Raw genomic sequence first — 27,384 nt, 5'->3', positions numbered from 1 at the left:
CTGCATTATCTGTTCTATAGCTAACAGCTCTCTTCCTGCTGCTTTGAGTCCAGGACATATAAATTGCTTTGTAAAAACATGGCTGCTTCTGGCTGAGCAGCCCTCTGAAATGCTGTCTGCTGTGTTCAGCATCCAGGGCTGTGTGACGGTCGGTTGCCATTAAGAACCGAGGAGGTACATGTGTTTGGTCATTTGGGACACTGGGCGGGGTCCTGTTAACACGGGTCTGATTTCTGCATGATTTTGATGAAACAGAACATCCTCCTTCGTGGGCACTAGCCTTCTGCTCTCCATCTGTCTGTGCATTTGACTGTCAGCCCAGGAACAGAGAGGACCGCAGGCCAGAGCGATAGCCAGAAGGAACATTACAGGCCTCTGAGCAGAGATGATTCGTGTGGAACCAGCGCAGCCCGCACGCTTTTGGCTTTTTTGTGCAGGTTATGATAGAATACCTTTAGTGCTGTCCTAGCAGCGCCCCGTACCCTTTCCAAGTTGATTGTATCTATGACCATGGGGCAGTGAGCTAAAGAAAACCAATCCATCGGCCCAGATGGTGTCCCACTACTTTTACTCCTGTCCTTTTTCATTTCGCTGTATGGAACTTTCATGCCCCTTGGCTAATAGAGTGAGATGGGATGGGATAGGCAAGGGATACATGATATATTCAGTGTTTATGGTGACTGGAACCAGGAACATATCCCCCACCTTCATTTTAATCTTGGTAATTGACCAGTTTGGTCAGATGGCTTAGTCTACTCTGCTACCTAAATAAAGTGAACGTGAGTAACTGATTCTTTTTAAAGGCAATTTCCACTGGACACAGGAGGTTTGTTTTTTTTTTTTTTTTTTAATTTACATCCAAGTTAGTTAGCATATAGTGTAATGATTTCAGGAGTAGAATCCAGTGATTCATCCCCTACATGTAACACTCAGTGCTCATCCCAAGTGTCTTTCTTAATGCTCCTTACCCATTTATCCCAGCCCCCCAGCACAATCCCTTCAGCAACCCTCTGCTTTCTGTATTTAAGAGTCTCTTATGTTTTGTCCCCCTCCCTGTTTCTATATTATTTTTGCTTCTCTTCCCTTATGTTCATCTGTTTTGTGCCTTAAATGTCACATATGAGTGAAGTCGTATGATTTTTGTCTCTCTCTGACTAATTTCACTTAGCATAATACCCTCTAGTTCCATCCACGTTGTTGCAAATAGAAAGATTTCATTCTTTTTGATTGCCGAGTAATACTCCACTGTATATATGGGGCGCCTGGATGGCTCAGTCGGTTAAATGTCTGACTCTTGATTTCAGCTCAGGTCATGATCTCATGTTATGTGGGTTCGAGGCCTGCATTGGGTTCTACACTGACAGCGTGGAGCCTGCTTAGGATGCTCTCTCTCTCTTTCTCTCTTTGTCTCTCTCTCTCTCTCTTTCCCCCTCTTCCTCTCTCTCCCCTCTTCTCTCTCTGTCCCTCCCCTGCTTGTGCTCCCTCTAAACAATAAATAAATAAACTTAAGAAAAATACTCCATTGTATATATATACCACATCTTCTTTATCCATTCATCAGTGGATGGACATTTGGGCTTTTTCCATACTTTGACTATTGTTGATAATGTTGCTATAAACATTGGGGTGCATGTGCCCCTTTGAAACAGCATTTATCTCTTGGATAAATACCTAGTAATGCAATTGCTGGGACGTAGGTAGTTCTATTTTTAATTTTTTGAGGTACTTCCATACTGTTTTCCAGAGTGACTGCACCAGTTTGCATTCCCACCAGCAGTGCAACAGAGATCCTCTTTCTCTGCATCCTCGCCAACATCTGTTGTTGCCTGAGTTGTTAACGTTAGCCATGCTGACAGGTGTGAGGTGGTATCTCATTGTGGTTTTGATGTGTATTTCCCTGATGATGAGTGATGTTGAACATTTTTCCTGTGTCGGTTGGCCATCTGGATGTCTTCTTTTGAAAAGTGTCTATTCATGTCTTTTGCCCATTTCTTCACTGCATTACTTGTTTCTTTGGGTGTTGAGTGTGATAAGTTCTTTATAGATTTTGGATCTAAGCCTTTATGCAAATATCTTCTCCCATTCTGTCAGTTGCCTTTTAGTTTTGCTGATTGTTTCCCTCCCTGTGCAGAAGTTTTTTAAAAAAAAATTTTTTTTTAACGTTTATTTATTTTTGAGACAGAGAGAGATAGAGCATGAATGGGGGAGGGTCAGAGAGAGAGGGAGACACAGAATCTGAAACGGGCTCCAGGCTCTGAGCTGTCAGCCCAGAGCCCGACGCGGGGCTTGAACTCACGGACCGCGAGATCATGACCTGAGCCGAAGTCGGACGCTCAACCGACTGAGCCACCCAGGCGCCCCAGAAGTTTTTATCTTGATGAGGTCCCAGTAGTTCATTTTTGCTTTCGTTTCCCTTGCCTCCAGAGACCTGTGGAGTAAGAAGTTGCAGCCGAAGTCGAAGAGGTGTTTGCCTGCTTTCTCCTCAAGGATTTTGATGGCTTCCTGTCTTACATTTAGATCTTTCCTCCATTTTGAGCTTCTTTTTGTGTATGGTGTAAGAAAGTGGTCCAGGTTCATTTTTTTGCATGTCGCTGTCCAGTTTTCTCAACATCGTTTGCTGAAGAGACTGTCTTTATTCCATTGGATATTCTTTTCTGCTTTGTCAATGATTAGTTGGCTATACGTCGTGGGTCCAGTTCTGGACCACGATTCAGTTCCATTGATCTAAGTGTCTGTTTCTGTCCTAGTACCATTGGACACAGGAGATTTGCTTAATGTGTATACACCAACCTCTGGATATGCCCAAGATTTTTTCCCCCTAACGTTTGAGAATGCATTTTCTTACAATTTGCCATCTTCAGGGGAAAACAGGCGGGGGGTTGGGGGTGGGGAGTGTCCCAAAAGGAAATCTTAAATTAATCGAGGTTTTATATTCTCTGAGTCTGTGGTAATGGCAGCAAGAGTTGGGGACAGATGGAGGACGGAAAGATGAAGGGGTGGGAAATTTGATAGCATGGCGTTTAGCGTTTAGTGGAAAGATGTTTGGTGTCAGTGAACACAGGTTTGGAGCCCAGCTCTGCTATGCCGGCCGTGTGACCTTGGGCAAGTCACGGAAAGTCTCTGAATCCTAGTTTAATTATCTCTGAACTGGAGAAAACAATACTTACCTCACAGGCTTCCTCGGAGTGTCAGATGAGGCAGCAGATTTGGAAACGCATTAGAGCACCTTACAAATGGGAGTTGTTAACTCTTACTGTTCTGTCATTAAGCCAGACTCACAAAGGCTGTGTTAAAGTGGAATTGTTTGTGGGATGGTTGGTGTTGTCGTTCTTTCGTTCTTTCGGGAAACTCTTTTCCTGCTCTGTGTGGGTCCCCCTGAGTGCTCAGTTTTGTTGTGAAGCCAGGCTTGACCAGCAGCAGAGGTAAGAGAAAAGAATGAAGGGTGAGGGAGGCAGGAATGGATGAGTGATCACAGGTTCCTTGCCTGCCTTTTTTATTCTCTTCTATTTTAATCTCTCTCTTTAACCCTGGCTCTGCTGGATTGTTCTATGCTCTGGAAGCTGGTTTGGGAGGGGGTACATGAAGGGGCTTATATCTTGGGGTCTCACCCTTTCTGAGGGATGAGTCTATCTGGAATCTGGAAAGGAGTGTTGGCAGGCCTTTCTTGGACCCTTTTGCTCTTTTCCGGGTCTTTGTTTGTTTTCTCATCTGTAAAATGGAGCCGCAGCTTCCACCTTAACACTTTGCAGGTCCGAAACCAGAAGCATAAAGCAATCAGTGTGCTTAACAGCCAGCCCAGGTTAGCACTGTTGGAAGATCTGGCAGAGCTGAGGATATTGATCTGCCTTTCCATAGGTTATTGGCTTTGATTGGGAGAATATCTCTAAAGACGGGGCGGGAAGGTCAGTGGTTCAGGAGAGCACACACCTCCCTTCTTGGCTGCCTCCGAGGAGCCCTGCTCTTTTGTGTTTATCCGGGCGCCAGCATGAGCAAATGCACACAGTGAATACCCACACCGTGTTTTATTTAAGTAGAGGCTTTGCTGTTTCCTTGAAACGTGAGCGGCCTCTTCCCCTCTTCCCTCTAGGGCCTGGGGTGCTCCGATCCCTTTCCCCTGGCGGCCTCTGGCCGACACAGCCTATCCCAGGTTGCCGGAGTAAAATGGGCCAGAGAGGAAGCTGTAGTCGCTGCAAGCAGAGCGGCCTGTCCCCGCTGGGCAGGAAACCTACAGTGATGAATGGGGCCGGATGAAGTCATCCTGCTCCTCCAATCAGGCTGCTCCGAGAGAGCCAGGGGCCTCTGCAGATCCAGCCGGGCTGCCGGCTGCTCTCATGTACCTTTAGACAGAGGCTGTGAGTCTCTGGGAGTGGAGTGGGGGGGTGTGAACCGCCCGCTCCTGGCTCCTGTGTAGGCCTCAGTCAGTCTGAATGTTATTGCAAGGTGAGTGGCTTCACCCGGCAGATTCCTCTCCCTCTGCATTCTCGACCTTGCCGCGCAGGGCTCCGGCTTGAGCCTCCGGCACCTCCTTGCACAGCACCTCCTGCTTCCATCTGAGTGCCTGTACCTCCTTGAGGTTCTCACACCCGCCCCCACGGGCCCCCGGCCTCCTCCCTACCTGCTACCCCCAGCACTTGCTCAGCACCCGCCAGCTGGCCTCTGCCCACACGCTCCGCTCTTCCTGACCTGTGGGTACCAGTTGGCCGGGTGATGGGAGGGCAGGGCCTCCACCTCTGTGCGCTCTCCCCCAGCAGGGGGAGCCCTGGGAGACCCACACTTGCCTCCTGGGAAGAAGTACCAGGCAAGGGGAGACGCCCCCTGACTCAGCCTGATGTGAGCATCTGTGGGAACCCAGGCAGCACCCCCCCACAACCCCAACTTGCTGGGGACCCCGAGCCTCTTTCCTGTCTCCCCTCCCTTCCCCCACCCCCAGTAGAGGACATCCCAGGGGGCCAGAGAACCGAAATTGGTCTCTTATTTTCCCTGCCCTTCCAGAGGGGTGGTTTGTTCTTTCTGGGTGGACATTTGTGACTCTGCCTTTTTTCTCTGGATGGGGCCACTGCTCCTTAGGCCAAGCAGAGATCATGGAGCCGGCTGATATGGCGACAGCAAAGGTAGGATGGAAATGCTGCCGGCCGCACTGTGCGTAAGTGGCTTCGCTTGGCGAGTTCTGCCTTTGGTTCACTTTTCTCTCCCCTCCTGTCCCTCAGCTCACCACTCCTAAGTGTCCGGGGGCTGGGTCAGAGCGGAGGGAAATGACCCCCGAGCATGAAGCTCAGGAGAGGGGAGGGAGGGCTGGGTCTGACAGAGCGCACTCCTCACCTTTCCGTGCCCAGAAGTCTGAGCAGGTGGTGGGGGGGGGGGGGGTTGGTCTCTAGCTCTGTCTGGGCTGATCTGTGTCTTTCTCATTAGCTCTCCCTCCTTATTCCTTTATCCTTATCCCGTCTCTCTTTAGTCACTCCCTCCTTTATGGTCTCTCTTTCTCACGCCACAATGCTCTCTTCATCCATTTGTGCCTCCCTACCCTTCCTTCCCACCTTCTGTCTGCTTCCCTTTTCCCTCCGTCTGTTGTATAAGGAATGGGTGGGGTCGTTGTGGGCTGGACAGTCTTGAGAGCAGAGACTGCCTCTCATCCTGCAGCAGACGATGGCCTTGGGATTGGCGGGGAGTTGGTCTCTGAGTGGCAGGTGCTGCTGCTGTCCCCTCCCACCGCTCATCTGATGCCCCAATGGAAGTGTGGGTCTGGGCCCCTCCAGGGAATGTGCCCGGGTGCTCTCGCCCAGACCCTGCAGGCTCACTAGAGGGCGTTCCTGAGATGAGTTTCTAATCCCTCCTGAGTCCTGCTTGCAGTTTGGAATTTGCAGTGCCTGTGCATTTTCCCAGACGAGGAAGGAACTTGAGCCATTGGGAGTGGATGGGGGAACCTAAGGAGGCCAAGTCTGCAAGCCCCAACCCCAATACCTTTATGCAGGGAGAGACCTAGTGTCCTTCTAGAATATCTTAGCCCTTGGACAGGCTTGGGGGGGGGGGTTCGTTTTTGGCTAGATGGCAGGGTCTCCTTTGTTTCAGAGATGAAAGACTGAACAGGATTCAGACTTTTGGAACAGGTTGGGTACCCCGTGTGTATATGGAAGAGAGAAGGAGGTTGGAGGCCCAAGCAGCGAGGGTGCTGTGGGCAGTAATGTGTTCTGGTGGTGAGGACATGTCCCCGCGAATCACAGATCTGAGCTGCTGGTGCCTTTCTCCTACTCCTGCATGCGGTGTGATCTGCTCTGAGTTACTTCCCCTCTCTGGGCTTTCGTTTTCTAGTCTGCAAAATTACACACAACTGTTGTTTTAACCAGCTTAGATTTGTCAAATACTTTGTTTTCTGTGAAGAAAGGAGCTGGGGAGCACACAACTAAATGAGAACAGGCCTCCCTGGACTGCCTCCCTCCCCTGTCCCCGCTTCCCCTCTCTTTCCCCTCCTTCCTCAAACATCCTGGTACCCACGTTAAGCACGGTTGGTGCAAGATGCCCTCCCCCCTTCGCAGCGAGCACAGAGGCAGCCAGGGGGAGCAGCCCTGTGTTTGGATCCAAAACCCGGTTTGCTCCAAGCAGTTTGTTTTGTGGTTGTAATGCTACTGTTGGTGATGTCAGGTGTCATCTGTCACCAGGCTTCCCTCTCACAAACCTCCCAGTCAACTAGCTCATGAAGTTGTTTGTAAGTGGTTGGGGATCAACCGGTTGGCCCTCAAGGGTGGGTGGTAGCCTGTGCTGGGGGGAAAGGTGTGGTTTGCAGGGATTGGAGAGTTATTCTGCGGTTAATTAGGAGGGGTATGTTTATGTTTGCAGCTGCATCTGGAGGTAGAAACAGAGGCAGCTCCATTTTTCTTAGTCTCTTACCATCCGCTAGCCAAGATTGCAGATTGTCCACGCAGGGGGACAATCAGGTCTTGGGAGCCGGACCATTCCTGAGGCTGGTGTCTTCTTTCAGGACCTCAAAGAATGAACCTGATTGGCCATGGAGACAGATGCCTTTAACCCCAGAGCTGTGATTCTCTTTCTTTAACCTTCTCTACCCCAGACCCTTTGGAGGGAGTTTAGTTCAGGTATTTCCAGTCTGGGCCCACGGACCGCTGAGGTCCTTAGGAGAGGGTCCGTGAGCTCTATCGTTTGTAGGCAGAATTTTATATTTCTCTGCATTTTTCTGGGAAGAGTACCTGTGGCTCTCCGTAGGTCCCCAGAAGGATTATAAGTCACAAATGTTTAAGAAACTTTACCTGATGAAGATGCTCCTGCAAAGAGCCTGTTTGCATTTTACAGCCTAGGTACAAAGAGAGCCTATGTGTTGTGGCAGATGTACCGAATCTCTGATACTATCTAAATGCAGCGGAGCTGTTGAGTAAAAATTCACGTCGTGACTCACTGGTACGTCATTTATATATGACTCGGATGTTGTTTCCTTAATATATCATTTTACTTGTGTGTATTGCTAAATACATGTAAATGCATCTGTCTTACCCTGTCCCCTTCAGTTCTCAGGTACTGTTCCCAGGATTTCCCTTAGCCCCAACTATACTGGGTTCAGTTACTCCAGAATGAAAGAGCTTTTGGTTTGGATGTGTGATCACTCTGGACGACAGCACTGCCTATTTAGACCATGTTCAGTTCCTGGAGGAAGGCTGTTGGAGGCATGATTTCATCTCCTGGAGTCTGGAGTTTGAGGCTCTGTTATTGCATTGCCATGGTACTATTTTTTTTTTTTTTTTTTTTTAAGGTTGTAATTTCAGCGCGGGGCCGTCTGATGTCTTGACGTGACTGTGTTAAGATATGTAGATAGTAAATTGCACCCTGAGAGTTCTCATTTCAACCGTGAGAAAAGAGGTTGGTAGGCATTCGTCAATATGTTCGTTCAAGGAATGTTTATTAAATGCGTTATTTGCCAGCAAAGATTTCACTATGGAGGTTGTAATTGGATCGCACATGATCACCGTGAACAGTTTGTTCACGGGTTCTTGGGGGAGACAGATGAGTAAACATTATGAAACATTATGACGGTACAAGGTAACAGGGGTTGTAACAGAAGTTCAAGTCAGCAGGGAAGCGCAAAAGAACTATTTGATGTTGGCCTAGGCAGGCAGGAGGGCTTTCTAAAGGAAGCGACATTTGATCTGAGACCTGAAGTGTCAGCGGGAGCTTAGCAGGTGGACAAGAGAAGAGAGGTGGTATTATAAACTGGAGTTGGACATATCATACGCTGGTGCTGCCACTTTCTGGCTCTGCGAACTTGAGCGGGTTATCTTGGCCTGTCCTCGTCCCCGAGTCCTCATTTGTAAACGAGGGTGATACCCATCAACCCTGCAGGATTGTCGTGAGGATTAGGTGAGATAATGCCTGGCTCACCATAGCTGCTCGCTGAACGGTAGCTAGGCAAGAGGAGACAGCGTGCACAGGGCAAAGCCCAGGACACTGCAAACAGTTTGGCATGATCAGGGCTTAGGAGCACGTGGACCCCAGGCGGCAGATGATGGAACTAGACATAGGGATTGACATCCCATGACAACCTTGCACATTACTGAGATTATGTAGATACTGGGAACAATCGAAATATCTTAGGATAGCATCACATTTGCTTTTGAAAAAGTACTCTCTGGGGTGCCTGGGTGGCTCAGTCGGCTAAGCGTCCTACTCTTGAATTCGGCTCAGGTCATGGTCTCACGGTTTGTGAGTTCGAGCCCTGCATTGGGCTGTGTGCTGACAGTACAGAGCCTGCTTTGGATTCTCCCCCGCCCCCATCCCTACCCCGCTTCATTGTGCGTGCGTGTGCTCTCTCTCTCTCTCAAAATAAATAAACTTTTAAAAAAAAAAGTACTCTCTGGCTACAAGGCAGACAGATAATTGATCATTTCCTCATTTTGTGCCATCTCAGATTCTTTGTTTTGTTTTACATGTCTGTCTTCCCCAACTAGACCGTAAACTTTTTTTTTTTAAGGGCAGGGCTAGTGTGATTTTGCTTTTTAAGCCACAACCCGCCCCCCCCCCCCCACGCCTATTATATTACCAAGTAATATAATAGGGGCTCAATAAGTAATTTGGTAAACGAACAAATAGGAGAGGAGGGGTAGGCATAACGCCATACCTAACGATGAGAATTTAAAGGCACGTATAAAACTGAAAGCAAGATACAAACTCAGAGTTGTTCAGGGAGCTAGAACGGACAGGCCTTTGTATCTAGTTCAGTGGGAGGTGGAAGAGGAGTATAGGGTGAATTCCAGGTGTCTGACTGGGCGACTTTGTAGTTGGTGCCGTTCACTGAAGCAGGCGCAGGAGGTCAGAGGGAGCAGCAGGTTTAGAGGGGCAGTGAGAAGTTGCATTTATTCAGGCTGGCTTTGTGGTGCCCTTGGGACATCTAGGTGACGGTGTTTGGAACAGTTGGAAATTGGTGTCCGAGGTCAGGAGAGTGGCAGTAGTTGTTCTCGTATACTTGGGAGAACCAGGCGTATCTCCAAGGCTTTGTTAGAGCATTCGAGAGTAGATCGGGTCATGATAAGAAAAAAGTCTTACAATGTCGTGGGGATGGATGTTGACGAAGCTTACTGTGATCATTTCACCGTGTGTACAAATAATGAACCGTTATGTTCTACACCTGAAACTAATAGGATGTGACATGCCAATTAATATGTCACTAAGCCCCCCTGGATTAGGAACCTCTGGGATGCAGGTGACCACAGGGCTGCAGGGTGCAGGCTGCAGCCCTGCAGGGCTCCCAGACCACAGGGCTCCCTGAAGACAGGGAGTTGACTGAAGAAGGCTTTCAGATCCCCCTTCCCAGCAGTTAGGAGCCATAGCCTCTCCTTAGAGTGGAATGTGAGGTCCCAGAACTCAGCAGCCCTTCCTCGGGGCGGGGAGTGGGGGACACTGGGGGTCTGAGCTTGTGTGTCGGGTAGAGAAGTTGAAAAAAGTTGGTGGACCGACACAGAATCGCCACATGTCTTACCTATGGAAGGTAACAAAACTAAAATAGAAAACGTCCACCACCACTGTTTAAAGAATATTTTAATACAAATTTTTTTAAATGTTTATTTATTTTGAGAGAGAGAGCAAGAGAGAGAGGGAGAACACAAGCAGGGGAGGGGCAGGGAGAGAGAGAGGGAGATACAGAATCCCAAGAAGGCTCCAGGCTCCCAGCTGTCAGCACAGAGCCCAACGCGGGGCTTGATCTCATGAACTGTGAGATCATGACCTGAGCTGAAATCAAGAGTCAGACGCTTCACCTGCTGAGCCACCAGGTGCCCCTTAATACAAATTTCAACGGACATGTTATCAAAAACTAAAAATTCAGTGTATTTAGCTTTTTCAAAACTTAACCATGTTGCCCTTGTTTTTGTCAGTTGTCCACAGATCATCTAAATACTTCACAGTGCCCTTGAACCGTCAGATGTAGCTGGTGGCAGAGTATGGAAGGACACAGGTGCATTTACCGAGTAGTCCTAAGACACACGGAACCTGAGCTCTCTGGAGGTTTACTCATGATTATGCCATCTCGCGTCAGTTGTGACGTGTAGAGAATATAGTCGGTAGAGGGGCCTGAACCATCTTCCACGTTGTTTTCCCCCCAGCCTTAAGGCCCTGAGGAGAAAACGTCCTAATGGTAGGATATGCAGTTTCAGATTCCAGCCCGTTAGATGCAGTCTGCTCTGTCCAAATAAACCTGTATTTATTGGCAGCGATGATGGCAATATGTTCCGAAGGCACTATTTCTGGACACCTGTCATGCAGATAGGAAGTTCTTGTCTCCATAAAGGATGATCACAAATATTGGATCCTTTTTCTGGCTGACTCTTTTGTGTTAAGACCAGACTGATCAAGAAATAATTATCGCAGACAGACTTAACATAGGTTGGCTGAGAATACTCATCATTACTTATTAATTGAAAAGGTGGCATAACGATTACAAACCTGTGTTCATTTTGGTGAACAGAAATACTGTGTCCTGATTACCTGTGCCTCTCTTACAGGACTTACTACTTTAAACTTTATGTTAGAATTACTTAATATAACTACTTAATGCCCGTGTATTATCTTCCTTATGAGATTATAAGCTTCCGGAGATCAAGGAGGATATTTGGGTTATTATTGAAATAACGTCATGATTTGTCTGGGTCCTGAACATAGTAGGCACTCAGTAAGTGTGGTTGTTGTTGAATAAATAAATGGCTGACTGATGTGACAGAAATACCACATATAGAAATAGAAACGTAAAGTAGAAATATAAAAACATCCCCAACAAAACAGAAAAAAAAAATCAGAAACTTTTGTGCACATAAAGGAGAAAAAGTAGATAAGGAGGCACAGAAATGGAGCCTGTCGTCCCTGCAGGAGGTACTGGTCGTCTGTGGATACCGGTTAGGAACAGTCATGATGATGGTTAAAATGTGCTGGGCACTCCATATGACGTCATGTGTTGTGCCATTGACACCCAACAGCCGTGTGGGTTGTTGCCATTATCACCTTTGTGTGCTGATGGAGCGGAGGCTTCGAGAGATGAAGTAACTTGCTCAAGGTCACATAGCTGTTACGTATGGATTCGAACTCCCGTCCAATTCCGGAATCGCTGCGCAGAAGAAACCGCAGCACACGCCTCCGGGGCTGGTGTCCGGCCCGTGTCCGTCAAGAATGTGGTTTTCCTAGGCTCGTCACATCACGGAGTGGTTTCTCTGCCAGCAGTCTTGCGTCCTTGGCCAGGAGTCTTTCCCTGTTGAAATGAGTTCATCAGTTTGTTAACGGTCCTTCTCAAGCGTAACTTAGATGAGAAAGGAGAAGTCTCCATTCGGTGGGAGGGGAGCGGGAGCAGCTGGCCGTGGGCGTCTGGGCGCTCCCTCCCCGCGAGAACCTGAGTTTATCAGCTCCCTTCTGGGTCCCTGATGCCATCAGTCACCCTGAATTTCTCCTGAGGATAAACCAGGAGGATCAGGGTGGGTAATTAGAAATCTGCCTTGTTTCTTCCATCTGGCAGGAGCGATGTTTTCTTTTGTTATGCATGTAATTAGAATGAGGGAAGTCAGGCGAGGTCCCCTCTCCCGGTGGGTGGGGGGTTTTGGAAGGTGTGCGCTTCTTTCCTGACAGTGGGGGCTATACCACCTGGGGGCCGCCCTTCTGTCTAGCAGCAGAGAGCCCTGTGATCGAGAACACGCTAATGAAGAAGACATCCCAAGAAGCCAGCACTGAGGCAGGCGGGCAGGTGTTCAGGAAGCTGGGGAGAGGTTCTGGAGAGGAAGGGGATAGAGATGTAGGCCAGAGCGAGGGGGTCCTCTCTGGGATTTCCGTCGCCAGCCCTTGCGGGCACGAGGAAGTCGGGTGGTCACCATGGAGGAGGGATGTCCAGAGTTGCCGGGACAGAGGGAGAGACGTAGGTTAGCTGGGCTCTGCCAGTGAGGTGAGCAGGAGAGGTGGCTGAGGAGAGGCGAGGGGGTTTGTGCTGCCGGCACTGGGCTTCACCTCTTCGCTTTTCCCGATTTTACCAACCGCGGCACCCCCTCGTCTTGTGGCTCTAGGAGCAGCCACCAGCGGTAGGAAGAGAAGCAGACCTCGCCGGGCCTCGGTGTCTTCCTCCGTTAGATGTGGCTCAGTGACACCTCCCCGGGGCGTTTGTGAGACTCACAGGACGTAATGTAGGGGGGCCCACTTTAGGCTCTAGAGTGGACAGGCTGCCTCTATCCTGTCTTCCTCCCTCTCCAGTCAGCTGTGCTGGTGAAGCAGCTGGGGGCGGGATGAAGCTGGCTGGAGTTTGGCTCTGCCCTTGCCCATCCTGTTGGAACATTCTGGATTAGCAGATTGTGAAGGAGGGGCAGAGAAGGATGGGGAGGAGGTGAGTCTGTCCATTTTCGATTTTGATTTTTTTTTTTATTTCGCTCCAGCCCCCCAAGTAAATCCCTGGGGTCACGGAGGCCCAAGGAAGCATGCCTGAAGTGAACCGAGCCCCCACATTGCTTTCCACACAAACCTCTCAACCTCTGCTGCTCTGTGGCCTGGGCCACCCCTCCCCTCCCCTCCTCTCCCCTCCTCTCCCCTCTCTACAGTGGACTGGTGGGGCTGGAGGGCAGGGGTGTGCACATGAGTCCCCCACACGGGAGGGGAGAGGAGGGGCGGGCTCGGGAAGCTCCCGGCTGGGAGCTGACACAGATGAACAGACCAGAAGGCAAGGCCAATGCCTGCAGCCCACACTGTCACCCCAGAGCCAGTGACTAATAGTGGCGGGGGGGGGGGGGGGGGGGGGGGGGGAGGGGACAGGGAAGTGGTGGGGAGCACCTGATCGGGTGCCGCTCTGGCCATCTGCCGTCCCCCTCACACAGGCTCTATTGACTGCAGTTTGGGATTTGGAAGAGGATTCTGGCTGGAGGACGAGGAGGCTTGTTGAAATGCAGTGTTTAGGACGCCACTCCTCCCCCGCTGCTCCTCTCACCAGCTTCCTGACCTCCCAAATGCTCCTTAAATATAACACTCTCAGCGCCTGCCGACTCCCCTGCCTGAGCTTGGAGCTTTGATTCCCCAACGTGTGACTGCAGCACGGCTCTGCCCCAGTTTTGCCAGCTCCTGGAGGCATGCGGCACTGCCCTGGTCCTGCGGCTCTCCTCTCCTCGGGAGGCGAGCGCAGAACCCAGAGACTCCGGATAGAAGGGGAGCCTCGGGGATCCTGCCCACTGTCTGTTTTCTGCCCCAGATGGGCTCCCGGTGACTCCCCAAGGTCATGAGGAGGCGTGAGCTTCTGGTGGTGGAAAGAGCCACTGAGGGGTGGGAGTCAGGGCAACTGAATCCTGTGGTGGGTTCGCGGACTCCACGTTTCCCTTGGCCGAGGCCTTGGGGGTCTGCAGAGTGGTGGTGCTCCGAAGGAAAGACCTCCTGCCAGTCCAGTGCCTGCTTACAGATGAGGCGAGGAGCATCAGTCCTGTTCTCGTTGCCTTGGGAAAGGAGCAGTACCCACGTGGTGAGACCTTAGGGCTTGACTTGGAGACCAGGAGAAAGTCAAAGCAGCTAAAATCAAAGTTTTTTTTTTTAGTTTTTTTCTAACCTGTGTTCCAAACCCAGTAAAGTTTGGAAGAAACCGTTGTAGCCAGAGGTTTGGAGGGACACAGCTCCTCAACCTTCTGGTAACCAGACCTTAGAAACACAACAGACGTTGGAATGAATATCCATGAGCCTGGGAAGGCTAGGTTTTTGAACTTAGATTTTGAAAATTCGTGTTGAAAATGCAACACGAATCGTTGTCCCAGTCAGCCATTCATTCCCCACCACCGCCCTCCTCTCTCATCCATTCTGTTCACAGAGATTGGAAGGAGAAGATTGGTGTCAGGTGTGTCCAGTTATGTTGTTTATCTTTAAATTGTTTTTTGCTAAATATTGAACAGAGACAAAGATTATTTATTTTTAAAAATTTTTTTTTTCCAAACGTTTATTTATTTTTGGGCAGAGAGAGACAGAGCATGAACGGGGGAGGGGCAGAGAGAGAGGGAGACACAGAATCGGAAACAGGCTCCAGGCTCTGAGCCATCAGCCCAGAGCCTGACGCGGGGCTCGAACTCACAGACCGCGAGATCGTGACCTGGCTGAAGTCGGACGCTTAACCGACTGCGCCACCCAGGCGCCCCGAGACAAAGATTATTTATAAACAAAGTACATAAAAAGCGTACGGAAAGAAGGAACAACAAACAGTGTACTTCTTACCTGTCCTGCTGACTCCATGTTCTTGCCCACTGACCACCTTTCAGAATGTTGAGTTTGTCACTTCCTTGATTTTCTATTTTATGGATACACACTCTCTAGCTATACAGATAGAGAATATCTGGATACTCGTGAGTACTGATGAGGTTGAGTACCTTTTTATACATGAATGTGAAGCATCTATCTTGTTACGTGTTTGTCCTGTGGCTGTATCTGCATGCAATCATACGTCATGCTTTCTTCATTTTGACTTGCTCTCCGTGTTCGACATTGTTTCCAAGATTCATGGGCTTGGTTGCACGTGACAGTAATTTATAAATTTTCTGAATGTTATAGACTGTTCACACTTTAAGAAAATCCTAGTTGTGTATCCTTTCTGCTGTCGGTAGACATTTGTTTCCAGGTTTGGGGGTTTGTTTCCGCAAACCATGTTACCACACAGAGTGAATGCTGTGTGAAGTTTCTCTCTCGAACATTTCCTAATGGCAGCTTCTTCATTTGGTAGAATGGAACCATTAGGTGTTAGGGGATGCATTTCTCGAACTCTACTATAAATACCAAATGGTTTGCTTACGTAGTTGAGCCACTATATACATGTCCATGGGTTTTTTTTTTTTTTTTTGGTTAATGTTTATTTTTGAGAGAGACAGAGCATGAATAGGGGAGGGGCAGAGAGAGAGAGAAGGAGACAGAATTTGAAGCAGGCTCCAGGTTCTGTCCAGGTTCTGTCTGTCAGCACAGAGCCTGATGTGGGGGTTGGGCTCACAAACTGCGAGATCATGACTTGAGCCAAAGTTGGACACTCAACCGACTGAGCCACCCAGGCCCCCCCTCCACCGGTTCCTTTCCAACCTTTACATTATTAGACTTTTTAACTTTTGCCAATCAGATAGGTACAAAGTTAGCATCTCATTGGCATTTTAAGCTTGCATTTTCCTGAGTGCTAATAAGGTTGAGCACCTTTTTATATGTGTATTGATTGATCACTTCCTCTTCTGAAAGTGCTTATTCAAATCCCTTGTCTTTTTATCTAATTGTTTTTCTTTTTCCTATTTGTAGATATTTTTATTTATATTTATAAATTCTGTGAACTAAAATTCCTTTTCAGCTACATTTGTTGCAATTATCTTCTCCCAGGAAAGCCTGGTCTTTTCTCCCTCTTTATAATCAGTTTGAGGATCAGATGTTCTTCATTTTACTGTGGTGGAGTTCATCCGCCTTCTGCTTTCTGGACATTGTGTGTGTGTGTGTGTGTGTGTGTGTGTGTGTGTGTGTGTGTGTGTGTGAATTGTTTAGGAAGTCCTCAGGCAGCCTCCTGTGTGAGGATCAGTTGGTAATTATGATTTATCAGGGGAGATTGTTTAGTCTCTGCCAAGGTTGAAGACAGGCCTGTCTTTGAGTTCCTTAGCAGCATGTGGGAGTTTCTTGGAGGCTCACTTGTAGGGTTAGGGGAAGCCAGCAGGGCCTCCTACTTTATGAGGTGATCTCCTCTTTCCTCCTCCCATTAATGGGCCTGTGCACTGTCTCTGCTCACTGTGTTCTGTGAGGTCCAGAAAACCAAGGCCGTTTTACGGGTGCCACAAGTACCTTCTCTAGAAAACATATCTATAAGGCTTTCTTTAATTTTCTGAGTTTCTGCCCTCACTGAATTTATGGTTTCTAAATTTGTCTTATTGTTTCGATAGATCATCAAGTGTTTTTTAAAAAATTTCCTCTCTATTTTTCTTTCTAAATGTTTTCTTTCATCCAGCATTTTTAGTTGTTTTTAGCAGGAAGGTCCATTAGGATAGCTAGTCTGCCATATTGCCGGAAATGGAACTCTTCGGCCTTTCCTTCTTTTCCGTAAAAGTTCTTATCCTTCCTGAAATACAGATCTCAAGGAGCAGCCAGATTGCAGTTCAGGCGGAAGCAGGAGCATCGAAAGCACCTGCCTGACTGTTAACCTGTGTACTCAACCCCACAGTAATCTAGAATGATGTCAGTGCTGACACCTTACCGGTGAGGAAACTTGGCGAACCTACTGAACTGTCTGCCCTCTAGGAGAAGATCAAAGAGGGAAGATACATTAAATGATGAACACCTCTTCATTTTGCTTGGTCTTATTCTTTAAATATATTTCAAGGAAAGCTGGCAATCCCATGGCTCTTTAAAGCCCTATTTGGGTCATATTTTGAGATTTTCTTATGGACCACAAAAATGGAGCCAGGTTCCCGAGCTCTGTGAAGAGCCCAGGTTACAGAAACAGGAAAGAGCCAAGGGGAATTTGAGGCAGTTGATGGTCTCGCAACCAACTAGATTCTCCTTTTCATGTTCCTCCCATCACATTCATATACTGACCTATCAGCAATAGTAATAAAAGAAGCAGCTAACTTGATTTAGCATCTTTTTTTTTTTTTTTTTTTACCTGTTGTCTGGATTCTTTTTGCCCTGGGAGCGTGTAGGCCCTTATTAGCCTGTCTCACAGATTTTCTTTCTTTCTATCTTTCCTTTTTTTTTTTTTTTTTAATAAGCATACATCCTGATTAAGAGACTGGATTTTGGGTTTGAACATGCCCAAGTTCAGGTCTCAGGCTTGCAGCTTGTTGGTTATTTAGCATTAGGCAAATCCAGATGCTACAGTCTTAATTTTCAATAACATCATCTGAAAAATACTGATAGTCACAACTTCATAATACGGATGTGAGTATTAAGTGAGATAATACAAGTAAAATGCTTATTAGCACGATGCCTGACATAAATAAGCTCCCCCAAAATTCTTATTAGTAGTTGCAAGGGAGGTTTCTTTTTTATTTGACGGCTTTTAAAATTTTTATTGAAAAATTTTCACTATTTAGTAATGTGTGTCTAATGTAATACTTGGAAAGCTTTGATTCAGGTTTCATGTGTTATCTGTGATCAGGGGGGATAGGATGAGAGTATTCTCATCTACCTAGAGTATTCTAGGTGCCATTTGCCTAGAGGCTGGCATTATTGGTCCCTGGAGGCCCTTGGAGTGAATTACCTAGGTTGTAAAGGAGAACTTATGCAGCCCTACAATACCTAAGTTGAAAGAATGGCCTGGATACATAACTAAAGATGTATTCTGAGGTCTTGAGAGCGTTTCAGTGTTGTCTGGCTTGGGTCTGTGGACGGAGGAGAATTCTGTAGGCCAGGACTGCTTTGAGAGTACATCTCTAAAAGCTCAGGATCCCTTAAAGGGTGTTTTTGCTGGACCATCTGGACCCTGGAGAGAGACTGCAGTGTTTTAGTTAGGTTCGAGTAAGGCCACTTCAATTAAACACTTGCTAATAGTATCTAGTGTATATAAGCCATCCTAAGTCAGTGAGATGATGGACTCACACACTGTCCCTGCCCACTTAGAGTTTACCATCTAAAAAGGCAGGTAATAAGTAATTACAAGTACAGCGAGCGAGCGTTACCAGTGGGGATCTTGCGCTCTGGTTTTTCTTAAGACTGTCTATCACTTTGGGGGTCAAGTATAGATGATGTGCACACAACCCGAATGGGTGTCTGTAGATTGCTCTGAGGCAAGTTTCAGGGTAAAGGCTTAGTATGGTTCAGTTGGAGGTTGCTATTTCATAATTAATCTCCTCTTTGTTTGTTCTCACCCATCCGCATTACTGACCCAGATAGTCCGCAATCTAGGGGAGGCCAAAAAAAAAAAAAAAAAGTCACATAGCCACGGAAGTTGCTGGGGCTGGAACACAGTGGGCCCAGGTTGGAGGATTTTAAGAGCGAATTGTATGTTCTAGTTGGAGTTGAAAATCTCAGTGCCTCCTCTCTTTGATGCTGTGTCTGGTCTGAATCATCTTAGAGCCCGGTATTGGTGATAAAATGTTGAGATCCCACACCAGGCCCTCGTGGCCACCTTAAAAGGATTCCAGGCCCCAGGTGACTGGGGGCGCTGCTGGACCACCATAAGTTGCTGCCTCACCATGCGCCCCAAAAGTGGTGGCCCTGGGGCTGGGCACTTTCCCCAGAAGGGGAAGAGAACTGTGTGTTCCGTGTGCCTTGAACTGCTTGGGATCTCATTGCTGCGCGGGCCCCGCCTTGCTGGGGAGAGGGTGAGGATTCTATTTAAGGTGGTCTTGAGCAGCTCGCCTTTGGGCCTCTAGGCACTAACCGCAGGAGGAGGGGCGGGGGGCGCTTTCAGGTCTGCTCCGCTTGGGATTCCGGACGTTTGCAGAGGGCCTGGGGTCAGCGCTCCCCTCCCCCCCGCCCCAGGGTGTGGCATTTTAACACCTTGGATGGATGCTCGTGGAAGTGCCCGACTCGCGCTCTTCCTGCCCCCTCTCCTCTTCCTCCTTGGGCATCACCTTGCTCGCCCACCCTCTCCCTGACTTTCTGTCCCATCCCGGGACAAAACATGTGCTGTGTCTTTAAATGGGCGGAAGTGGCTGGCAGTGCTTTGCTTGGGTACTGCATTGATGAGGAGATTATATGGAGCTGCGGGAGCCGGGAGCCGCCGCCTGGGGGAAGAGAGGTGCAGGTTCTGCTCGGTTCTTGCTCTCCTGCCGGGCTCTCCTTGGGTCCTCTCCTCCCCAAGGCTGCTCTGAGCCGGCAGGAGGCGAGGGTGGCCGGGTGGCCGGCCGGCCTGCCTGTTGACAGCCACTCCAGGCTTGTTTTGCAGCCTTGCCGTTGCCTGTCCCCATCAGAAGCTGGCAGTAGCAGCAAAGGCTCCGGCAGGCAGCTCCAGCCCTGGGGCTGGATTTGCAGAGGCTGCCCTTGGCCTCCGAGCCCAGCCTGCCGCGGTTCTTCTGGCTGGTGCTGCTGGCTCTCTCTCTCCCTCTCTCTGTCTTCTTTCTCTCTCTGTGTTCAAGTCACATTACATGGGCTTCTGTTCTTTGGGGACTTCGTCATCTTTTCCAATATGTCCTGGGACCTCCGGAGCTGTCACGGGGATGCTAAGGACACGGTCAGTGGATTACCGTGCCTGTACTAATGAAAGGATTCAAGCTATCCTGGTAAGTAGAGGAGAGGGGTACGGCCCCTTCCTCTTCGTCATCGTTCTCCAACCCCATGTCCCTCCTCAGCACCTGAGCATCCTCAAGAGGTCTCCTTCACACAGGCCTGTCCCCCCCGCCCCTTGGTTCTCAAGGAGTCAAGACGGGGGCCGCACACCCTACAAAGTTGGGTCACTCTCCCTGGCTCATCCTAGCTTCTACCTCGCTGCAGTTATTTTCTGCCAGCATCTTCCCTGGGGGAGGGGGTTGGTGGAAGTTGGGGGGCTGTGAAGAGAATCCAAGTGCCGCTGGAAAGAGTCTCCAACTTTGAGGGACCTAATGGGTGGTGCATGCTGAGGGAACTTGGTAAAGAAGGGTCCCTTGGGTCACGCCCGGCCGGTGGTGGGGGCAGTGGCACTCTACCCAGCCTGACAGCCCCTCCCAGGGGCCTTGCTCGCCCTGCTCCATAGGTACCCTCATCCCAGCGAGCAGGCTCTGATCTCTTCGAGGCTTCTCTCTGAGAAGTCGGGAGGACCAGGCCCCGACCTCTGGCACGCCTGGCGTCCAAAGGAGAGTGGGGTGGCCCCTCTGCCGTGCCTACCACGCACACACCTTGGGGCTTTGGAGGCACCTCTTGCAGAGCCTGATGTTGGGATATTAGAGCCTCCTCTTGCTTGGGATGTGAGCTAGCTGTCTGGTAGCCGCAGAAGCAGTCAGGATATTTTTACCTTCCATTTTAAAAATAAAACCCTCACCTCTCCCTTTCCTCCTCGGAATCGGGTGGGTGGGTGGGGGAATTGGCTTTTTTATCTGGTTGAGAAACTGGAGATTTCGCCTGGGAAACTTTGTCACGGCAGGGATCTGGCCCTCCCCACGGGGTAGTGTGTGCAGCTTACCGGGGACCAGCTCTCTGGGCTGGGGATGGTGCCTTTCTCCTTGACAACAGAGGGTGGGAGGAGGAGAGTTTGGGAAAGCTTCCCGCGGGGATGTGCCCTGCCTTCCTTGCGGCTCCCAGCCGTCCACCCGCAGTCCATGGCGGGACCATGGGAAATGATCTCTGTGGTTTGGGAGGGTGATTTCCAGAATCGGGGTAGGTACTGAGCAGTTTAATACATGTCGTCCTATCCTGGCTCTAGCTCACATCTGGCCTTCCAGAACCTCCTACTCTAGGTTAAAGTCTAACAGGATTAATCTAGTCCAGCCCTCCTCTAGGCCAGAGGGCTCTTTAGTGGGTCTTCCAAAGGTACTTTGCGGAAAGGAAAGGGAGGAGCTTAGTTCTTGTGAGCTTAACTCTTAAAAACTGAGGTCGTGAATAGTCAGTGACCCCCGCCCCCAGCCTGTAGTCTCTTCTCAAGATTTGGTATCACTCCCTCCTATCTGTAGCTCTTGTGCTGAAGGCCCCCCACCCCCACCCCCACCCCCCTGAGGTTGAGAAAAGGATGTAGAGGTACTGCAATGCCATTCCTGCTTTCTTGGGGCCAGGTTCCTTGTTCTTCAGGATTGGAAAGGCATTAGCAGAATCTGTTGTCACTGGGAATGCCAGGCCCAGTCAGCACCCAGAGCCGCCCCTTGGTCCCTCAGCAGAGCCAAGCTGGGCCTGTAACTTGGATGAGGCCTCCAAGGAAGATCCAGGTCTTGCCGGGAGAGCGGGGGTGCTGGGCTCATCTTCGGAAATCACTCCGTGTCCTTCCATGCCCCTACTGTCAGCAGCCACGGTTGGGACTGAAGGGGTGCCTGGCTGTCTCTCAGGATGAGACATCACTTTAACACAGAAATGCTTCTCTGCTCAGCCCCTATTGGTCCCTCAGGGACATGCAGAGACATGGGCCTTTAAAAATCTGCCTTGAGTATCTCTTGATGCATTTCAACAGGAGATCATTGTTATGCTGGGAACTGTAATTGGGGTAACCTTGTCTTTTTCAGCCAAATACCCTATTACAAGGATGGGGAAGTTTTGTCGTTTCTGTCTGCCTGGCTAGTGTTAGATCCTATGATTCCCTCTTTCTTTCATTAGGTGCAGATCTGTTGGTCCATTTTGGTCGAGGGGCCAACGTTGTAGTTGTATTGTGAATGTGTGGGCTTGAAATGCAGCTCCCTTTGGTGGTATCCCCTGTCTGAGTTCTCCTCTGTCCACGGGGAGACTTGGTAGGAACGAGGTGACCAAATATGTTGGCTGCCCTGTGCTGGGTAACGTTATCTGCGTACGGAAGAAGATGGAATTAATTGACCTCCTGGTGTTTGAGTCACTTCTAGAAACATTTCTGGAATCCTACTATGTGTTAGTGATATTAAAAAATGATGATAGTGCTGATTAAAAAAAAGAATAAAAATGGCAACTAACATTTATTGAGCGCTTACGGGGGCGTCAAGGACCATATTAAGCACTTCACATATGTGAAGTCCTATAGTGCCAAAGGCAGTGTGGTTAAGATCCTCATTTTACAGAGCGAGGAAACTGAGTCACAGAGAGGGTGTACAGATAGGAATCAGGCTTTGGACTTGTGGGTAATTTTCCCTAGTGATTCACCTGTTCTTGGTTGCTTTTCTATAGATCATTTTCCTCTGCATGCAGCAATACCATATATTGGCGCTTTTTTTTCCCTGCTTTGTGGTCTCCTTGCCTTGTATTTATTTTTTTAGTTAGACTTTTAAAAGTGTAAGGAAGTGAGGTGCCTGGGTGGCTCAGTCGGTTAAGCTCCCGACTTTGGCTGAGGTCATGATCTTGTGGTTCGTGAGTTTGAGCCCCACATTGGACTCTGCTATCAGCACAGAGCCTGCTTCAGATCCTCTGTCTCCCTCTCTCTGCCCCTCCCTCACCAGCGCGCTTTTTCAAAAATAAACATTAAAAAAACAAGTTTCTTAAAAAAAAAAAAATAGTTTAAGGAAATGCATTATCTTAATTGATCCTTATTATAGCCCCACGAAGCAGCTGACATCTCCATTTGAGAACCAGGGAAACTGAGGTACAGAGTAGTAAAGAGTTTTGCCTAAATTCATGCAACTGGTTAGTGAAAAAGGTAGGGTGCACTCCTGTTACTGGACTATTATTTCAGTTTTGCGAGCAACAGCGAGCAACAGTTTTGCGAGCAACTGTATCTGCATTAGACCTACTCTCCCAGAGGTCAGAGTCAGGGTCTGTACGTCCATTATTCATTCTTCCCTTCATTCTACAAATGTTGGCCAAGTAATTATTATTTTCACAGTCCTGTGCTTAGGCATTGTGGGGGCTAAAAAAATGTAAGGGCATTGCCTCTGACTTCTAGGGACTGGTAGCTTCACAGATAGAATAAGTTTCAGCCACCCTGTATGCACACACACCCCCACACAAACACACACTTTCTCTCTCTCTCCAAAACAAGTCAGTAAATGCTAAAGAACAGATACATGCAATAGACAACAAGCACTGTAGACAGTGAGAGGAGGTTGGGATTCATTTCAGCTGGGGTGACCCGGAAGCTTCCCAGAGTAATTGGCATTTGAGTAGGGGGTTCGAAGGCTGGCCAATGTTAGGTAAGTAGAGGCTGTGCTTTGAACAGCACTAATACTGCCCCTCATGGTGTTAGGAGGTTATCATAGGGGATGCTTTTGGATGATGCTGATGAAGGCACGTGGCCATGATTGACAGCGGCTGGATTGTGAGAGGGAAATCCTGCTTTTTCAGCCTCCCCTGACAGGGTCTTTAGACTCTCTCCAAAGATGACTCTGTGATTCTGCCTTCAGGTAACTTGGTGCACGAGGTTAAGGGCAACGGTGGAGGAGACGGCACGTGCAAACACATGGGGCCGTGCCAAAGCAGAGTTGGGAGCACAGACAATTTGGAAGCCATGTAATGTTTTTAAAGAGGCATTCACCAGTCCTGAGCTTCTACAGAGTTTCTGTTTGTTTGTTTGTTTATTTATTTGTGTGTGTGTGTGTGTGTGTGTGTGTGTGTGTGTGTGTGAGAAATATGTAAAGATATTCCTAAATCCTGTAGGGTCCCAACACCAAGAAGCTCTCCAGTGTGGTGTAGTGCCCCATGTACACATTGTTTTGGCCCCCAGAGGACTTGGCAGACTGCAGTGACATCTGTCTTCATTCGCTGTCCTTGTGTTCCCGGTCCTCACATCTGTTGGGGTTGGTGGGTGCGGTCTTCACAGAGCCTGGAGGCTCTGCCAGACCTTCAGGAAAGCCCATGTGCTGCAAGAATGTGGTTCTGGGAAAATAGAGGAACGAGAGTACAGTTCTCGACACGTTGCAGGGGAAGCATTTCTGTGGCCAGGCCGTGGTCCGCACATAGAGAAGTTTTGAGCTCCTGTTTGTGTTTGAGCAGGTGAGTGAGCTTTCACCCCGTTTCTTGAGGAATGTGAGCGCTGTGTGAGGGACCCTGCTCACTTAGGGCCTCCCCAGGTAGCGGGGACCGAACTTCATTTTCGATTTCCTCCGTGTTTCATGGAGATTTGTGATCATCCGTATTTCATTAGATACCAAAGATCAGCCGTCCAGTATGCTTTTTTTCCCTCGGACCTGCAAACAAGTGTTTGCAAGTGTTTTTCCTTCGGACCTGCAAACACTGTTCCTTCTTCAGCCCTGCTGTAGACCCGTGAAAGGAGAAACGGGTGACGGTGCCTGGGAGGATTTAACTTAGACATAAAGAAAAAGTTTGGAATTTCTTTCTCTGGGAAGGGTCCAGACCAGGTTATACTTTTCTCATTTGAGGTTCTTTCTGTGAGAAATTTTCTCTCGAGGAGGAGGAAGGCCTGCATGTGACCTCCTTCAGAGCCAGGCTTCCCAAGGCATTCAGATGCTTACCGGGAGGTGAGCTGCAGTGAAGGTTGGGGTCGCTCAGTAGCTTGAGATTCTGGAGAGCTGACTGGGCTCTGAAGAATCCAAACCTTGTAACCACCTCCGCACCTGCTGTGTGGCCTTGGTAGGTGACTTCTGTTTGCCTTGGGTGGTAGTTGTTTTGAAAGCAGGGTTAAATGACAGTGCTGGGCAGATTAGTCTGTCTGTCAGCTTCCTTTTCACTCCTGGTTTAGAAAAAGGCCACAGTTCTTACAGAGCAGTCGCTCGTAATGTGGACTCTGGTGTGCTTCCCTAGCCAGCAGGAAACACTAAAAAAAAAACCCCTTCATTTGAAAATATTAAATGCTCATTTACAAACATCCCCCAGCAGGCACACCCTCTAGCTAACAGTGCAAGATTTATTTTATTATTTGGTGGGAGGGAATCGGGGATTTCCCCATGGTCTGTCACATCCAGGGCACGGAGTGCCGGTCACCTAAGCATTTAAATCCCATGAGTGATCAGGACAGCTGTGATCTGACTCTACGGATTTTTTTTTTTTTTCAAAGGGTAGGCCGTTCCCACCTCTTACCCAGGTTTCTACGTTGGGAACTGCACCTGGCTTGAAATGAGTGGCAGGCCACATGATTTATTGTTCTTCTTGCCACCATTATCATTAGTCTAAGGAGAAAGAAATGTACTGTATTAGGATGGGAGATGGTTGGCAGGGATGGTGTCAAAGCAAATCAGATTGGAAGGGCAGCAGTCCCCCCTTATCCGTGGTTTTGCTTCGTCAGGTGTTAGCTACCGTGGCCAGCTGTGGTCTGGAAGCAGGTGACCCTCCTGTCGTGTCCTCAGAGGGTCAGTAGGAGCCCAACACAGTGCCATGACACCCCCCTGTTCCCCTCACATCTTCCTCTTACGTAGGCATTTTATCATCTCACATCATCACAACAAGGGTGAGTATAGAAGAATAGGGCATTTTGTGTGTGTGTGTATGAGAGAGACCGCATTCACAGAACTTTTATTACAGTATATTATAATCGTTCTATTATTATTTGTTGTTAATCTCTTACTGTGCCTAATTTGTAAATTAAACTTAATCACAGGTGTGTACCTGTAGGAAAAAGGGTCGTCTGTTTAGGGTTCGGTACCGCCTGTGGTTTCAGGGGTCCGCTGGGGGTCTTTGAGTGGATCCCCCCCGCGGACAGGGGGCACTTGGGCTTCTTTGTTCTGGTTAGAGACCCTTTCTCCTGGCCATTCGGAGACTTTTTGTCATTGAATTTCATTTTTGGAAGAGATGGTTTGGGGCTTCTCGTGATAGAACGCTTCTGATCCCTTGTCCAGAAGGCCGGACGTTTGTTTCCTAAATGAGCTAAGGTGAAAGACTGGGTAAAGTAGATAACTGCTAGATGTCGTTATGTGTCCTTACCCTTAACGCCGTTCTTTGGTTCCTATTTGCACAAAGATGTTGAGTTAAACTGGGTAGGCTAGGTTCTGCTCTGACAGCAACCACTGTCCTCCCCCGCCCCCTCCAAACTCAGTAGCTTGACTCATCATAAGCTAACTCTTGAGCGCTGCAAGCCCCTCTCAGGCTCTGGAAAAGACCCCAGGGAGGCTGTCCTCTGTGAGGCATACGGTGGCTCGGTGATCTAGGCCGTAGAGTCTCCTGGAGCCCCCTCCGCAGTCACTGCAGAGGTCAGGGGGCAGGAGAGCCTGGCTCTTCGGTGCTTCTCCTCGGAAGCGAGCACGCTGCCCTTGCCCTTCAGCATGGTCCATGGTCATCCGTGGCCTGACCGCAGGAAGGCCGGGAAACAGTAAGCTTCTGAAGGGCAGGAGGGGAGGAGAACCAGGAGTCTTGCTGGGCACCAGTCATGGCCACATAGCTGCTTTTATGGAAGTGCATCCATGGGCCCACCCCCCCTCCTGAAAACCCGATGATGGCTTTCTTATCGCCTGTAGGATAAAGGCCTTGATTTGAAATGTCATGGAAGGACTTGTGTAACCTTAGACCAGGGGTCAGCACCCAACAGCCAGGGGTCAAGTTCAACTTGCTGCCTGTTTTCGTGCAGCTAAGTATGTTTTGGGGGTTTGTTTTTACATTTTTTAAATGGTTGAAAAAAATCAAGAGAAGAGTGGTATTTCATGACATGTGAAAATTATATGAAATTAAGATATTAATGTCCATAAATAAAGTTTTATTTGTACCCAGCCACACTCGTTGGTGTATGACATTGTCTGTGGCTGCTTTCGTGGTACAGTGTCAGAACTGAGCACTTACGACAGACACCTATGGCCCACAAAGCTAGACTATTTATTGTCTAGCCCTTTTACACAAAGTTTGTTGCCCCCTAGTTTAGACGGATAAAGATGCCTCTCAAATGCAGCAAAGTGGTATGTTTTCACTGGATACTTTAGAGCTAGCGGTCTTATTTGAAACGCTATAACAGTGTTCAAAAAACCGTAACGGTGACCGTGATAAGGATATTAATAGTAAGGATAAGGATAATAGTAAGGATAAGGATATTAATAGTAATAGCTAATACTTCTACAGTAACTTACTGTATCACACGTATCTTAAATGTTTTCTATATATTAGCCCAGAGCTGTTTTTTTGAGCTATATGTTATTATGGTGTAGGTTTTACAAATCAGTAAACCGAAGCACAGAGAGGTTAGGTCATCAGCTCAAGGTCACACAGCCCCTAAAGTGTTCAAGCTGGCAGTCTGACTTAAGATCGTGCTCTTAACCACCACAGTTATAAAGCAGTTGGAACACGGGCTTTGCCCGTGAGGAGAGAGAAGACTGATACTCTTGAAAAGTTCGAAGAATTTGGCAAGGTAATCTATGAAGGTGTTTAATGAAGACGAATTACAACTAGAAAGGTATGCAAGAACGGAGAGGGACAGAGCAGTAATGGGCAAAGTAAATGGAGAAGGGCTGAACAGGAGATAGAACGAGTGCCTAATATGTATGTATGTAT

General features: G+C 48.6%; 1 protein-coding gene across 13 annotated transcripts in view; it reads left to right on the top strand.

Annotated features, from left to right (window-relative positions):
• GRAMD1B (GRAM domain containing 1B) overlaps positions 1–27,384 on the top strand; it is a 246,281-nt gene that overhangs the window by 129,034 nt on the left and 89,863 nt on the right. The window contains exons 1-2 of one of the 13 annotated variants that reach the window (XM_086678821.1): positions 4,380–4,440; positions 5,068–5,111. The exons of 10 other annotated variants lie outside the window; for them this stretch is intronic. Coding sequence is in view for 1 of the 3 variants with exons in the window: in XM_086678819.1 (XP_086534945.1) it covers positions 19,639–19,661 (23 nt within the window). In the remaining 2 variants the exon portion in view is untranslated. 2 more of the 13 variants (XM_086678818.1, XM_086678819.1) reach the window with 2 other exon arrangements.

Source organism: Puma concolor, chromosome D1, assembly GCF_028749965.1.
Source record: "Puma concolor isolate L17-30 chromosome D1, mPumCon1.1.hap2, whole genome shotgun sequence".
In the NCBI taxonomy this organism is placed as follows: domain Eukaryota; kingdom Metazoa; phylum Chordata; class Mammalia; order Carnivora; family Felidae; genus Puma; species Puma concolor.
This window is presented reverse-complemented; position numbering and strand designations above follow the sequence as displayed.